The sequence below is a fragment of the Selaginella moellendorffii genome, unplaced genomic scaffold (assembly GCF_000143415.4).
Source record: "Selaginella moellendorffii unplaced genomic scaffold, v1.0 SELMOscaffold_61, whole genome shotgun sequence".
NCBI classification, from domain to species: domain Eukaryota; kingdom Viridiplantae; phylum Streptophyta; class Lycopodiopsida; order Selaginellales; family Selaginellaceae; genus Selaginella; species Selaginella moellendorffii.
This window is the reverse complement of record NW_003314322.1, coordinates 523,368-535,776: the sequence shown is the minus strand read 5'-3', so window position 1 is coordinate 535,776 and position 12,409 is coordinate 523,368. Positions and strand designations below refer to the sequence as shown.

The window sequence follows — 12,409 nt, the reverse complement described above, 5'->3', positions numbered from 1 at the left end:
TAACGACACTTGTTTTGTGTGTGGGAGTGCTATTCCGTTGCATTCATGCAATCTTGATGAGGGGAGAGAAGGCGCGGCGATGGCGACGCTCGGGGGATTTCCACTTCCACACGAAGTGGACGCCGATCGTGCGTATTATGGAGCCGGCAGCGCTGTTGCTATCGTTCCCTTGCTGCTTCTTGGCGTGATCGTCAGCGTATGGCATCGATCTGGGAGATCTTAGGGTGTTGTTGATCGCGCACTCTTTGGCGCTGCTCCAAGAATGCCAGGGAAATGGAGGGCGCACAGGAAAGGAGGATTCGCGATCGGGGCGGCGTGCTTCTGTTTGCTGCTGATCTTGGCGGCCAAGGCATGGTACTCCGTGTCGATTCGAGATGGACAAGCTCGGGTTTCCACAGATCGAGAGGAGGCTGGAAAGATTGATGATGCATTTGGCAACGGGGCTCCCTTCATCCGATATTCCTCCAAAAACGAATCCTTCGCTGTTGGGAATCTGCGATGGCAACCCCAGCTCTCGGCGGCCGATTACTCCGCGAATGGCTTGGCAGGCCCATTCTCGATTCTCAAGCACGCACAAATTGGAGAGCTCCTTCTAAAAATTGCGCGTGATTGGGAGGAGCTGAGGCCGCGCTTGGGCGAGCAAATGATTCGTGCGGGCTTTGAGGGTCCTTCCGATAGAGCGTGCTTTTTGTGGCTGGAAGATTGCTTCAAGCTTGGCAGAGACAAATCCATCGTAGAGGTATGCTTTCTTTCTTTTGGGCCATTTGGGAGTGTGTTCTTCAAACTCATGCGTTACTTGTGTGTGGCTTGGTAGGCTGTGGAGGCTATCCTCGGGCATCCGGTGCTCCTCTTTGGGCTCACAGTTTGGAACGCCCCTCCAAAGTCCCAGCAAGCTCTCAAGCTCAAGTTCGAGGGCTTCCAATGTGAGACAGTGGACGTGCTCCTTAACAGCGGCGCACGTCTCGTCCAGAATTCCCACACGATGACCAGAAAAATGGCCATCAAGCTCGCGAACCAGATAAAAGCCGCGCGGAGATTCTACGGCGGCGAAAGTCCTCAGCTCCGACAGCAATTGGAATCCGTAAGTTGACCTGACAATACTTTCTTTTTCCTCTCTTCGAGTTTTTAATGTGCAGCTCCATGTTTTTTTCTATTGTTTGTGACAAATCTAGGTGGTACTCATGTATCTCGCTGACAAAGTGGAGGGAGCGGCTGTGCAAGACATCGACTTGGAGCCAGGCGGAGCCTATTTTATAAACGGCAGACTGCTGTATGGCACCTCGAATCCAACCGAGGCTCTCCAGGCGTCGCTGTTACTTCAGTTTGTGCCTGCCAATTGCACTCTGCGAGACCAAGAGGTTGACAGCTCCCACATTGCGTTGGTTTCCAGGCCAGTTCTTCCTTCTACCTTGCTAGCTTCTGAGACTTCGACGAGCGGTGATAACCTGACCTCGGACGGTCGCAACGACGTTAGACACGGCCTGGTACATAGCGAGCGCCTAAGTTTCGAGGAGGAGGACTTGTTTGAAAGACGGGAGTACAGGCCGCCGGGAATTTTACCGGGTAGCAACATAACAGTGTTGAGAAGACGGGCACGGGCTACAGGTGCTTCAGGTGTTTACGAGTTCGCTCGCTCGCCTCTGCTGGATTGGATCACAGTGGAGATGTTAGCATTCAAAGGGACAGAAGCCGCTTTCAAGTCATCGGCACACGATCAAGTAGTGGTGGTGGTGAGAGGAACGTTGAACTATCACCACGTTGGTAGTCGGAGAGCCTACAGGGAAGTGAAAGAGCTCAGGAGTGGAGAACTGGCATTTCTTTCCAGCTCGGAGCTCCATGCTTTAACATCAGGGGCCGGGGTCGATTACATTCGGATAAGCTGGGCTGGGAAACAAGGCTCGACGTTGTTAAGCTCTGGCGTGGGAAAGAGCATCAACAATGGAAAGCAGGTGTTTGCGATGCCAGTGAGCGGTCTGGGTGCCATCAACGCGAGGTCTGTCGTTTTGAGAACTGGCCAGGCGTATGATCCGGAGAACGAGGCGGACTGCGACGTTCTCGTTGTGGTGTTGAAAGGAGCGCACTTGCAGATTGTTCCTTCTCAGGAGTATTTGCAAGTGAACGAAGCCGTCCTCATCCCTGCGGGTGAAGCCTGTATCCTCTGGAATTCCGGGCTCTTTCCAGTGACAATAATCGCTCTCCAGCTCTACGCGTCGCTCAAGTTTGACGACAAGGACTCGTGCTACTTGGAAGCGGCTTACAGAACTCGCGGGAAAGTTATGTAAAGATTTCGTGAGGTGAGAGTAGTATACTTCTTCCATTTCATGCGCGTTTCATCTCATTACTTACAACAGCAGATTTTTACAAAACTGGATTGCACTGGCTACTTATCACTTTCTCTGGAGCGCGGTAGCACCTCTAGATTTTGCTCTTGCACTCCTGGACAGAAAATTTACGAGAGAGTAGATGCCAAGAGCGCTTAGCACTACAGAACATCCCAGGATGAAGATTGCCGCGTCTCTGGTCACTCCCAGCCTGTTGCGGTCCTCCTCAAGAACGTAGGCCGCCGCGTCTCTCGATCCAACAATGCCGGTTGCGTGTAAAGAAGTAATGTGCTCTTCCAATCCATGTCTTCCATCGGGCTCAAACGTCTCCTGCCAAGACAAAAGCATTGCCAATCATCCTCCCGCAGAGTGCAAACATTTTCATACCAGCTCGTCCGCGTGGTTCTTGAGAAATTCCTGTTCCAGTTGGAAGAGCTGCTTGGCGTGCTGGTACAACTCGAAGTCCAAGCTATTGAGCTGCAGTATTCGCGCGACTGTATCACCTGGAATCGTCTTCCTCGCCTGCGGTTCCTGTCCAAGTAAGTCCTTTCAAAGCAAGCACAACAAGTACCTCCTTGGAGAAGTTGACGGGTGCAATCGTTTCCAGGGACATGATCCGGCGTTGGACCTGAGCATTCCTGAGAGACGATGAGCACTGCTCGTAAGAGGTGACCATGTGAGATATGAAGTCCTGGCGACAATGAACGCGCACCGTGTCAAACGAAGGCTTTGTCATCAACTTGAAACAGGCTACAAACCCCGTAGGAGGTATCGTTTCCTGCAGTAAGGTTCATGTTAAGTCCATAGTCAGGATATGTAGCTGTTTGTTTTGCTGTGGAAGAAGTCTCTGCATTTATATATATGGAAGTGGTTTTTTTCCTGATATTTCAGTAGAAAGCAAACGAAGCAAGGAAATATCTATCACCTTTGTGGAGGTTCCTGGTCGCAATTTGGCGCCCAACGAGATGCACAAGGATCTCCGCTGATTCCTTATGTCTTTCAGTGAGACCAACGTATAGCATTCCGTTAAGCCGCCTCTGGAAAATAGATTTTTCACGGGTGAACCAACTGAAGAATCAATCAGTCACAAACCTTTGCGACGTGAAGGACATGCTCGCCAAGCTCCTCGAACTGCGTCACACAGTACCGGATATCGTTCGCTTCTTTTAGGTACGAGTTGTTCGTGATTCCGGCGACCTGCCAATACATCAAAACCGTTTTTTTTTCTCGCTTCGATTTCCAGAGAAATATAACCTGGAAGGTCTGTCCGTTGTGAACCAATTCATGAACCGCGGGATGATCCACAAACTCCTTCAAAGGCATGACGAATGCAGGCACGTCGTAAACATTGGCAGGCTTTTGTGGTTGCTCGACCAAATGCGCGGCTCTCAAATCTCGCTGCACAGAAGGAACGATCTGTTAGAAAGGAAGGAGCATGACAGCGAGAGAGCTTGCCCGCTCGAAGAGGTCGCGCTGGAGGAGAGGAACCAGATACTTCCACGGCCAAATGTCCAAGGTGCTCATTGCCTTTTGAGTCTTGGGACCAATCCTCCTCAGCATAGATCGCGTTCGCCTAAGAAACCTTGCGGCAACTTCCACGGAGAACTCGTACGAGCTCAAAACTCGGTTCATGGGATCGCGAATGTTGGTGATGGTCGACGTCCTTGCCTTGGGAAGCATTGAGAGAATGCTGTAGTCGTCGTGAGTTGATAGCAAGCTACAGTTTGGTTTGCTGGATCCACAAAAAAATGAGAGTATGATCGCAAGAGCGAAGGACCCCAAACGACGAGATCGAGTACCTGAGATCCATTCTAAGCTTGTCGTAAGAACGAGGACATAGCTCTTCTGAGGAGAACATGTTCTTTAGAAAGCTGGAAGAACAAATCCAAAGAATAAGAACTCAAGCATGAGAGGGGAGAGAAAGAGCTAGCATCGAGTTGGAGATTGGAAGCGACGCGAGAAAAGAAACAAAGGAAGAGAGGATTTTTTCTTCCAGCACTCACCACTGGTTGTAGTTGCGGCCTCCAGTGCGTGGAACGTGGAGAAAGAAGAGCAAATCCTGGAGCTCCCACTTGCGGCTGCCGTCCAAATCCATGCCGCTCTCCTCCTCCATGTTCCAAATCTCCTGCCCGGCCCACCGCCGCACCAGCGCCTCGCATCGCTCCCGCTCGCCCCATGGATTCTCGCCTGTCGGCAACGAAAAACAAAACCCTAGAGTCCACACTCGGTGAGCACATTTGGCTACTTACTGGATCCGGAGGCCGCGACGATGATCATCCACAGCAGCAGCGCAGAGAGGGATCGCCAGCGCCAGTGCCACCAGCGGCTGCTAGCGAGCGCCTTCCTCATCCGGAGTCCCTCCGCGTTGCTGCGCTGTGCGTGTGCTGTGCAGATCATATCATCGCCGAATCATGGTAACAATCTGGAAGAGGAGTTTTTAGCGCTCTTTCTCTTTTGGGCTTTCTTTCCATGCGTGCACAGAAACTTTGCTAAGAAGGGGATGGAAAATTTGGCAGCCAAGGAAGGGCGTCGCGTGCTGTCCTTGAACTATGCGATGACAATCCTCTCGGCTCTTATTATTCTTTCTCGGAATCTCCACCATCACCACCACCTTTGCCTTTCCATTTTCTTTATTTCCCATAAAAAATCAATCTTTGCTAAAGGTTAAAACATTAGATCCGTGCAAATCTCGGGATCCACTTTGCGCGGCGACGCGATGAGATCAAACCCATCCTCCACACTCTCGTCACTGCCACCTTTCTGTGGAACCATCTTCTTCTGCTCCATCAGGTAAACGCCGTCTATACAATCGATGAGCAGCGAGTCCGGGGAGAATCCGCCGGGACAATCACCGGAGCTGAAGTTGCTCTTCCTCGGCTCCTGCTCGTCAAAATCGATCAAATCCACTTCGCGACTTCCAGCTGATTCTCCTGTCGCAGTCATGCCAACAGGAGCCGGATCATTGCCATCGCTTTTCTCTTTTCCCTGTTGCTCGATCAAAACCTCCACTCCCTCTGCTGTACTATGGTGCTGACTTTGCTGCTCTTGTGCATTCTCTTTTCCCTGTTGCTCGATCAAAACCTCCGCTCCCTCTGCTGTACTGTGGTGCTGACTTTGCTGCTCTTGTGCATTCTCTTTTCCCTGTTGCTCGACCAAAACCTCCACTCCCTCCGCTCTACTGTGGTGATCGCTTTGCTGCTCTTGTGCTGCTGGTACTTCGATGAATTCTCCCCACCAACCTGACGTTGTCGCGTCACCTCCTCCTGGCTCCAATTCTCCATTCCTTTCTTCTTTTTCTTCACCAATGTCCCCGTTGGAGTCGGCTGGCCTCTCTGCATTAACTTCAGCCACCGCATCCTCGAACTTCTCCTCCGGGCCTGGTGCGGCAGGAACAACTGACACCGAGAACGCTGCCAGCGCCGAAGCCCACGCGTCCTCCAGCGAGAGCGAGCCTCGTCGAGCAGTGGTAGAGTCCGTTTCTAAACTTCCGCTGGAGGATTCGCCGGAGCCATCAAGACTCGGAGAAGATTCATCATTATCGTCTTCTTCTTCTTGATCTTCTTCTTCTTCTTCGTCGTCGTCTTCATCGTCACCATCGCCATCCTCATCAAGGCCTTCGTCCTCTCGAAGATCGGCAGTGTTTGAGTGCTCAGCTTCGTCCACTGGAACATCCGGCCTAGCATCTGATGATGGAGATGGCTGCCTCATCTCTGAGGCTGGAACATCCCGCGACTCCAGACGCTGCTGTTGAAGCGTAGAAATCTGTGCCTCCATGCTGCTCATCCGATTATCCAGCTTGGAAAACGCCCCCTGGAGGAACGCTTCCATACGACCAATGACCATCTCCAGCCTTTGAAGCCGAAAGCTCGTTTCAGCGTGTTGTCGAGACAGCTCTGCTTCTTTGCTAGGACCAGCCTCGATCTTCTGTGGCACCCGCGCTGCTGCGCGCCGGGTCTCCATTCCATCGGACATGCCACGGACGGCCTGTAGGACGCTTGGCATGAGCATCGTGAGGAGCGAAGAGGAGTTACTGCTGTTGCTGCTAAAGCTTCCCTGTTCATCCTCACGAGCGGCTAAAGTTGGCGGGGCACCACCAGCACTCCCACGGACAGTGATCTTCCGCACGTTAGCTCGCGATGGATTTTCCAGCGATAGCAACCTGATCTTCACAGCCGCCCACGGATGAGCATTCACAAGCTCGATCTCTGCCTCGTAAAGCTGGCCAGTTTCTCCGGACGAGCAGCCCTCCTTGAGGAGCGTGCCGCGAGCAGTGCATATGTAGTCGAAGTTTCCGGCGGATTGAGCCTGGGAGTAGATCTCACACTGCCGCGAGCTGCTGAGGACGCAAATGCTGTGGACATGGCACAACCTATGCTGGAATTCCACTGGATCATCACCAAGAAACAAAAGAGCTCTATCTCCAGACACAGGACAAGAGGAAATGATTTACCTGTGATCTCGCAGGGCCCTGGATTGATTGGAGGCGGCGCCAGGGACAGGTCTAGATCTCCCGCAGCGACAATGCTGGTGGATGACTCCGCGCTTGGATCACCGGAATCGAGGATGACATCCATGACGCTGTCGATTTGCCCCTGGATCGCTTGCCAGCTGCTCCTCACCTGGAATGCTACTGATGCTGCCGCGGACGTGGACTCCATCGCCTCGATCGCTTCCGCTGCCATTCTAGGGCAAACTATCTAACATACATGCTCAAAAGAGATAGTTTTGGATTCCATTCTTCTCGCTAAGTAAATTTGGATTTGCGAAGAGAGCTTCTCCTCTTCGTGGATTGTGGCTCTTGAGGATCAGTCGAGTGGCGAAGAAACGCTACCTGCGAAAACATCAGAAGAAGAGAAACTTCAGAAACTTCACACCAAAATGAACTCACCTGATCATCGTCGTGGATCCCAAATGCTCGCAACGATGCTTCGTCGTCCAGCAGCTTCTGATTCATGTAGCACAGGCAGAAGTTACTCCAGACTTGTTCCCTGCACGCGGAAAAAAAAGCGATGCTTTCTCCAATCAATGCAAAACCAGAATGAATGAATGTCACCACTGAATGTCGCAGTAGCCCAGCACTTTCACCTCCAGCTCGTTCACGGTCCTCTCCAGTGTTGATTTCATCTCCCCGACTGTTGCAGCAACTGGAACATTCACGTCTAATCCAGAAAACCAACGCAAAAACAAATGAGGAAGCCGGATCTAGCGGAAGAACAAGCGTACTGCTTACCGAAGGATGTTCCATCCAGCTTCAAAACTAGCAACTTGATCATTCCTGGCCTTATCCCACCGCCGTCCTGTTCCTTCTCCCCCTGGATTCGTCCTCCCGGCTGAGGAGCGCTGGAGCGGAGAGTGAGCAGAGGCTCATCGTCTTCGATTCGAGACGAAGATGAAATGGACTGGTAAGTGAAGCGCTTGCTACTCCCGCCTAAGCTCAATCGGATTTTCATCCTCTCACTGTATCTCCACTCCCAGATTTGGACTCATACCCCCGGCTTGTAGCTCGAGTGAAAGGGATAGGAAGAACGATGTCCCTTCTCTGCCACAGTACTATTGAGGAACCTATGAAACCTGTGTGAGATTGTTGTAGAAGTCGACCCCACGGGCAGGAGGAAGGTCAGGAGTCCTCTTCCGTTCTATCTTTTTAGCTCCTGCTCACTGTAAAAACAATAATGGCCAGAGTACCAAGTAAAAGGGCGAGCGAAGAAAAAAGAATGCGAGATCTCATTACGGCCTGCACGTCTTACGGGATGGGTTCCACCGGACTGCCTGTTCTTCCCAACACGCACCCACCGTTTGACAAGTTCATGCATTGGCCTCCGTTGACATGCTGCATGCTCGAGTATTTACTGCAGTCGCCGCCATCGTACGTTGTCCTTGCGGGAGATCTTCAGGGTCTCTGTTGAATCCTAGCTTGGTCATGAGCTCGTCCAATCTGCTGGGATCTCTCAGGTAGAGGAAGCCTATCTGACAGGAAAGAAAGGAAAAGGTAAACGACGAACTTCAGTTCTGCAAGAAGGCTTACGAGTGTCTCCAAGGCAGAGGCTCCACTGTAAACGGCCGAGCCGGCTCGTTTTGTAGCACGGCTGTGTGCTGTTACAACATTCTTTCCCCATCTCACAACGTCCCTGATCGATGGAAAAAACGTTACAAAAAGTCACCTTTTGAAGAAGATATCCGGTTACCTTTCCTCCTGTGTCAAGAATTTCCCCTTCAGGACTTCTTGCAGCAAAGAATCCTGAGAGGCAACAATGGTGTTTCTTCGAACATCAAGCCAAGGATAGGAAAGAAAAGCGATAGAGCTTACTTGAGCTTCACAACAAACTACTGCCATGACACAAGCATTGTATTTGTCCATGGATTGTGGTGGTGTGAGGAAATGCCTGCGGACATAGAGCTGCGATGTCCATGAAAAGAGCGAATTTTTCCCCCACACAAACATACCTCGTAGACCGCATCTCCCAAATATGCCAATGCCGCCGCGTTGTGTGTCGCTCTGGGATTCTGGATGGTGCTCGTCGATGGCACGCGAGTAGCAGCACTCTCTAGGCTTTGCTCCGGAGCTCTTGCGGCTGGCAGCAGCACGGGAAAGATCAAAAACTAGAAGCATTGGTGCGATGATCATACAATACCTAGCAGCTTGCGGACATCGATCCTGGGTCTGAATTGCCGCTTCTGTGGAGGCAATGCTGGAGCCTGGACTTCGCGGGCGCCTTGAATCCACGGCCAGGCCTCGCATTTCCAGCGGCAGATCCCAATCCCCGCCATGCCGGTCAGAAAACCCTAGCTGGCGCCGAGGAGCCCTAAAGTGAGAAGTCCCAACCACTTGACTAGCGTCTTGCGGTTGGAAAGGAGGCAAGCTTTGCTCTCCCGATCGATTCACGGGAAATAGGGTGTGGGACTGGCAGTGGCACCGCTTTATTTGGTGAGAGCTGGTCTTTCATTTAGAAGTAGAACGAGAAGAAGAGAAGAGAAAAGGGATGCATCATCTTTTTCATCCAGCATGGTCAAGTTCTCCAAGCAGCTCGATGGCCAGCTTGTTCCCGAGTGGCGATCGGCCTACTGCGATTACTGGCAGCTCAAGAAGGATCTCAAGCAGATCAAGCTGGTGCTTCGCAAGAAGCAAATTTTATCTCCGGGTGGGGGTGGTGCTGCTGCTAGCGCTGATGCTGCTGGCTCTTCTCCCTCGCCCGCCGATTCTTCGCCCCTCAGGACTTTCAGCGGTCTCACCAGGCGGAAGATCTTGACATGGAGCCAGAGTGAAGTCATTCGAGTAAGTTCTTCGTAACTGTCAAAGTTCTTCCTTTCTTTGAAAGCTTCTTTGATAGTTTTTGTTCTCCAGGTGCATCAGTTGCCCCCAGACGAGCTTTACGAGACAGAACTCTTGGGGCCGATTTCACAGGTCGAAGAGGAGAAGATGTTCTTTGCCCGCCTGGATGGCCAGCTTAACAACGTGAACAAGTTTTACAGGAGAAAGGAGGAGGAGTACTGCAAAAGAGCCGAGGCTTTGAGCAGGCAAATGTCACTGCTGATTGAAACGAAGCAAACGCTGGAGTTATTCTCAGGTGCACAGACTGTAGTTTGCTTTCTTTTAGAGATCTCGCGCTGATACATCTCGAGGAATGCAGGTGATAACTCTGCGAAAAACAGTAGCATTGAGATGGGAAATTCGCTTGAACGGCAGCCTATATTCGGTCCACAGGACGTGAAATCTCCGGCATCTCCTACCACTACGATAGCGTCCCTCTCGCAAGCATTGATACACCAATCCAAGAAAAACATATCTCAAGAGACGGACATCCACGCGACCAAGAAAAAGGTTCACTCTGCAGAGAAAGTGCTGCGCTTGGCATTCATCGAGTTTTATCGTGGCCTTGGATTGCTGAAGAGTTTCAGGTGATTCCATGTTAGTCTGTGTAAGATCCTTTCGTGCTTATTCCATCTGACTACAGCTCTTTGAACGTGGTGGCATTCGCAAAGATCTTGAAAAAATATGACAAGGTGATAATCTGAGAGAAAACTCTGAAAGTTTTTTTGGGTTGTGATTTTAGGTGACTGGCAGGAAAGCAATGCCGACTTATTTGCGGGCAGTGGAAAGCTCGTTCTTTAGCAGCTCTGACAAGGTTGATTTTCTGAGCCATCTTTGTTGTTTTACAACTTTTTGTTTGCATATTTCCGAGTAGGCCGCTAATCTCATGGAAAAAGTGGAGAAGCTTTTCACGGAGCATTTCGCAAAGAACGACCGCAAGCACGCAATGACGTGCTTGAGACCAATGCAGCAAAAGGCGTCCCACACGGTCACATTTTTTCTCGGTAGAAAACGCTCCATGAATCTCTGATCAATACTGATTGCGAAATCGTGCAGGAGTTTTTACGGGAGGTTTCGTCGCATTGCTGGCTGCGTTTCTCATCGTCTCGCACATCAGTGGTAGCTATATCTCAGCCGCGGAAACCATGTCGAAGTCTAGCTACATGGAGTCCATATTTCCAACTTTCAGGTCTTTCAAAGCACTAAGCCAGGTTTCTCAAAGTTTTTTCTTTGTTTCCACGAAAGGTCTTCTACTAACACCTCCAAGTCTTGATCGAGCAGTATGCTGGCACTGGTGCTGCTACACATGTACATGTATGGCTGCAACGTTTATGCTTGGAGACGAGAACGCATCAATTACCCATTTATATTTGAGTTCCAGCCCGGCAAAGAACTCCGGCACAGGGAAATATTTCTCCTCAGCACAGGCCTCACGACAGTCGTTGTTGGAGGAATGGTGGCTCATCTGGTCGCGCACGTCAAAGCAAAAGCCTCAACAAGCGTCGACCTCATTCCTGCTGCTATCGTTTTGGTAAAAGCAAATTCAGAAAAGAAATCCATCTTTGCTCCATTTTGGCCGAACTGAAGCGTTTTGTTTCCAACAGATCTTTCTGGGATTACTCTTTTTCCCCTTCGACCTTTTCTACCGTTCGAGCCGTGCTTTTTTCACGCGGTGCCTCCGCCATATTGTTTTCGCACCGTTTTACAAGGCAAGCTTTCTTCTAAAGCTTGGTCTTTTCTCTTCATCTTTGCATCCACAGGTGGTGCTAGCGGATTTTTTCCTTGCTGACCAGCTTACTAGTCAGGTACGTGAGGAGTTCCGATCGTCTGATCTTGCTGCGGTGCTTACAATTCTCTCGAGGCAGGTAACGCTCTTCAGGCACTTGGAGTTTGTGATTTGCTACTACGGTTGGGGCCATTTCAAGACCAAGAACACAGGAGCTTGCGTTGGCAGCTCCAAAGATATCATGTACTTCGTCTCACTTATACCATACTGGTGGCGACTCTTACAGGTTTTCAAAGCTAAATCCATTCTTCTTCGTTTCAAGTTCTTAATGGTTAAAGTTCTTTCCAGTGTCTTAGACGATGGATTGACGAGAGGAACAGAGCTCATATTGCAAACGGTGGGAAGTACTTGTCAGCTATGGTGGCTGTTGGAAGCCGGCTTTCTTACATTAAAAAGGGTACCACAACTTGGCTCGTCATGTTTATAATCACCTCGACGATAGCAACGTTGTATCAGCTCTACTGGGACCTTGTTATCGACTGGGGCCTTCTTCAGCCTTGCTCCATCAATGCCTGGCTCAGGGACCGGTTGATTCTCAAGCACAAAAGCTTCTACTTCGTTTCAATGGTAACAAGAATCAATTGTTTCACAATGTCGCGACTAGTTTGTCATTGTTTCTTCACAGGTGTTGAATGCTCTACTTCGTTTTGCGTGGCTTCAATCCATTACGAACTTCCAGTTTACGGGCCTGGATCGGCATGTCACGGAGTTTATCTTTGCTTCGCTAGAAGTTTTTAGGAGAGGGCAATGGAATTTCTACAGGTAAGGAAAGGCAAGGCTACTGGTAGAGTAGAATTTTGTGTCACAGTGTGGATGAAATTTACTGTTTGTTTTTCACCGTGCCAGGATTGAGAACGAGCATCTCAACAATGTTGGTAACTTTCGAGCAGTCAAATGCGTGCCACTGCCGTTTAGAGAGACGCAAGACATCGAGGTTTAACGCAAAATGTAAAACATGTGCTTATTTTTTAATTTAACACACAAATTTGTCCC

The 12,409-nt window shown here is 50.4% G+C and overlaps 6 protein-coding genes and 1 long non-coding RNA gene across 8 annotated transcripts; 3 read left to right on the top strand and 4 right to left on the bottom strand.

The window, feature by feature from the left end:
- The first annotated feature begins 33 nt into the window (after positions 1–33).
- LOC9644925 lies at positions 34–2,383 on the top strand. Its single transcript, XM_024689214.1, has 3 exons — positions 34–739; positions 815–1,081; positions 1,173–2,383. The coding sequence occupies exons 1-3, from the start codon at positions 263–265 to the stop codon at positions 2,280–2,282; spliced, it is 1,854 nt and encodes a 617-aa protein (XP_024544982.1). The 5' UTR covers positions 34–262; the 3' UTR covers positions 2,283–2,383.
- Positions 2,307–4,807, bottom strand: LOC9644924 (protein-tyrosine sulfotransferase). The gene is made up of 11 exons (XM_002984092.2): positions 4,571–4,807; positions 4,325–4,508; positions 4,121–4,192; positions 3,777–4,053; positions 3,576–3,719; positions 3,414–3,518; positions 3,247–3,358; positions 3,080–3,168; positions 2,893–3,012; positions 2,709–2,843; positions 2,307–2,651 (listed from the first exon to the last, which is right to left on the bottom strand). The coding sequence occupies exons 1-11, from the start codon at positions 4,716–4,718 to the stop codon at positions 2,388–2,390; spliced, it is 1,650 nt and encodes a 549-aa protein (XP_002984138.2). The 5' UTR covers positions 4,719–4,807; the 3' UTR covers positions 2,307–2,387.
- LOC112351397 lies at positions 4,631–4,983 on the top strand. The gene is made up of 2 exons (XR_002994091.1): positions 4,631–4,735; positions 4,803–4,983. It is a non-coding gene; the product is annotated as an uncharacterized LOC112351397 (long non-coding RNA).
- On the bottom strand, positions 4,934–7,008 carry LOC112351384 (histone-lysine N-methyltransferase SETD1B-like). Its single transcript, XM_024689210.1, has 2 exons — positions 6,772–7,008; positions 4,934–6,706 (listed from the first exon to the last, which is right to left on the bottom strand). Exons 1-2 carry the CDS (start codon positions 7,001–7,003, stop codon positions 4,986–4,988), a joined length of 1,953 nt encoding a protein of 650 aa, XP_024544978.1. The 5' UTR covers positions 7,004–7,008; the 3' UTR covers positions 4,934–4,985.
- Positions 7,009–7,033: 25 nt separating this feature from the next.
- On the bottom strand, positions 7,034–8,125 carry LOC112351394 (U11/U12 small nuclear ribonucleoprotein 25 kDa protein-like). 2 transcript variants are annotated; one of them, XM_024689258.1, is made up of 4 exons: positions 7,552–8,125; positions 7,378–7,480; positions 7,210–7,309; positions 7,034–7,152 (listed from the first exon to the last, which is right to left on the bottom strand). In XM_024689258.1, the coding sequence occupies exons 1-4, from the start codon at positions 7,769–7,771 to the stop codon at positions 7,066–7,068; spliced, it is 510 nt and encodes a 169-aa protein (XP_024545026.1). In that variant the 5' UTR covers positions 7,772–8,125; the 3' UTR covers positions 7,034–7,065. The 2 variants fall into 2 exon arrangements, with proteins under 2 accessions (XP_024545026.1, XP_024545025.1); XM_024689257.1 differs by having other exon boundaries at positions 7,375–7,480; positions 7,552–8,119.
- Positions 8,028–9,214, bottom strand: LOC9643891 (mini-ribonuclease 3). Its single transcript, XM_002984091.2, has 6 exons — positions 8,954–9,214; positions 8,766–8,893; positions 8,629–8,718; positions 8,507–8,559; positions 8,347–8,449; positions 8,028–8,288 (listed from the first exon to the last, which is right to left on the bottom strand). The coding sequence occupies exons 1-6, from the start codon at positions 9,087–9,089 to the stop codon at positions 8,127–8,129; spliced, it is 672 nt and encodes a 223-aa protein (XP_002984137.2). The 5' UTR covers positions 9,090–9,214; the 3' UTR covers positions 8,028–8,126.
- Positions 9,215–9,306: 92 nt separating this feature from the next.
- LOC112351395 (phosphate transporter PHO1-like) lies at positions 9,307–12,391 on the top strand. The gene is made up of 13 exons (XM_024689260.1): positions 9,307–9,594; positions 9,664–9,886; positions 9,950–10,217; positions 10,274–10,322; positions 10,373–10,444; positions 10,505–10,634; positions 10,687–10,819; positions 10,912–11,161; positions 11,235–11,435; positions 11,496–11,642; positions 11,705–11,983; positions 12,042–12,178; positions 12,263–12,391. The coding sequence occupies exons 1-13, from the start codon at positions 9,325–9,327 to the stop codon at positions 12,354–12,356; spliced, it is 2,253 nt and encodes a 750-aa protein (XP_024545028.1). The 5' UTR covers positions 9,307–9,324; the 3' UTR covers positions 12,357–12,391.
- The last annotated feature ends 18 nt before the right edge of the window (positions 12,392–12,409 follow it).

What these genes read in the sequence shown, in the direction of transcription:
- LOC112351384 (XM_024689210.1), bottom strand. Translation starts at nt 7,003, where the DNA reads ATGGCAGCGGAAGCGATCGAGGCGATGGAGTCCACGTCCGCGGCAGCA. An exon ending in AGGGCCCTGCGAGATCACAG is followed by an intron (nt 6,707 to 6,771) that starts GTAAATCATTTC and finishes GTGATGATCCAG; the next exon opens with TGGAATTCCAGCATAGGTTG.
- LOC9643891 (XM_002984091.2), bottom strand. Translation starts at nt 9,089, where the DNA reads ATGGCGGGGATTGGGATCTGCCGCTGGAAATGCGAGGCCTGGCCGTGG. An exon ending in TGGGAGATGCGGTCTACGAG is followed by an intron (nt 8,719 to 8,765) that starts GTATGTTTGTGT and finishes TGGACATCGCAG; the next exon opens with CTCTATGTCCGCAGGCATTT. An exon ending in TTCTTGACACAGGAGGAAAG is followed by an intron (nt 8,450 to 8,506) that starts GTAACCGGATAT and finishes TCCATCGATCAG; the next exon opens with GGACGTTGTGAGATGGGGAA.
- LOC9644924 (XM_002984092.2), bottom strand. Translation starts at nt 4,718, where the DNA reads ATGATCTGCACAGCACACGCACAGCGCAGCAACGCGGAGGGACTCCGG. An exon ending in GACCAGGAACCTCCACAAAG is followed by an intron (nt 3,169 to 3,246) that starts GTGATAGATATT and finishes ATATAAATGCAG; the next exon opens with AGACTTCTTCCACAGCAAAA. An exon ending in GAAACGATACCTCCTACGGG is followed by an intron (nt 3,013 to 3,079) that starts GTTTGTAGCCTG and finishes CATTGTCGCCAG; the next exon opens with GACTTCATATCTCACATGGT.
- LOC9644925 (XM_024689214.1), top strand. Translation starts at nt 263, where the DNA reads ATGCCAGGGAAATGGAGGGCGCACAGGAAAGGAGGATTCGCGATCGGG. An exon ending in GAGACAAATCCATCGTAGAG is followed by an intron (nt 740 to 814) that starts GTATGCTTTCTT and finishes GTGGCTTGGTAG; the next exon opens with GCTGTGGAGGCTATCCTCGG. An exon ending in TCCGACAGCAATTGGAATCC is followed by an intron (nt 1,082 to 1,172) that starts GTAAGTTGACCT and finishes TGACAAATCTAG; the next exon opens with GTGGTACTCATGTATCTCGC.
- LOC112351395 (XM_024689260.1), top strand. Translation starts at nt 9,325, where the DNA reads ATGGTCAAGTTCTCCAAGCAGCTCGATGGCCAGCTTGTTCCCGAGTGG. An exon ending in GCTTCTACTTCGTTTCAATG is followed by an intron (nt 11,984 to 12,041) that starts GTAACAAGAATC and finishes GTTTCTTCACAG; the next exon opens with GTGTTGAATGCTCTACTTCG. An exon ending in GGGCAATGGAATTTCTACAG is followed by an intron (nt 12,179 to 12,262) that starts GTAAGGAAAGGC and finishes TCACCGTGCCAG; the next exon opens with GATTGAGAACGAGCATCTCA.
- LOC112351394 (XM_024689257.1), bottom strand. Translation starts at nt 7,771, where the DNA reads ATGAAAATCCGATTGAGCTTAGGCGGGAGTAGCAAGCGCTTCACTTAC. An exon ending in GCTGGATGGAACATCCTTCG is followed by an intron (nt 7,481 to 7,551) that starts GTAAGCAGTACG and finishes TTTCTGGATTAG; the next exon opens with ACGTGAATGTTCCAGTTGCT. An exon ending in GGCTACTGCGACATTCAGTG is followed by an intron (nt 7,310 to 7,374) that starts GTGACATTCATT and finishes TTCCGCGTGCAG; the next exon opens with GGAACAAGTCTGGAGTAACT.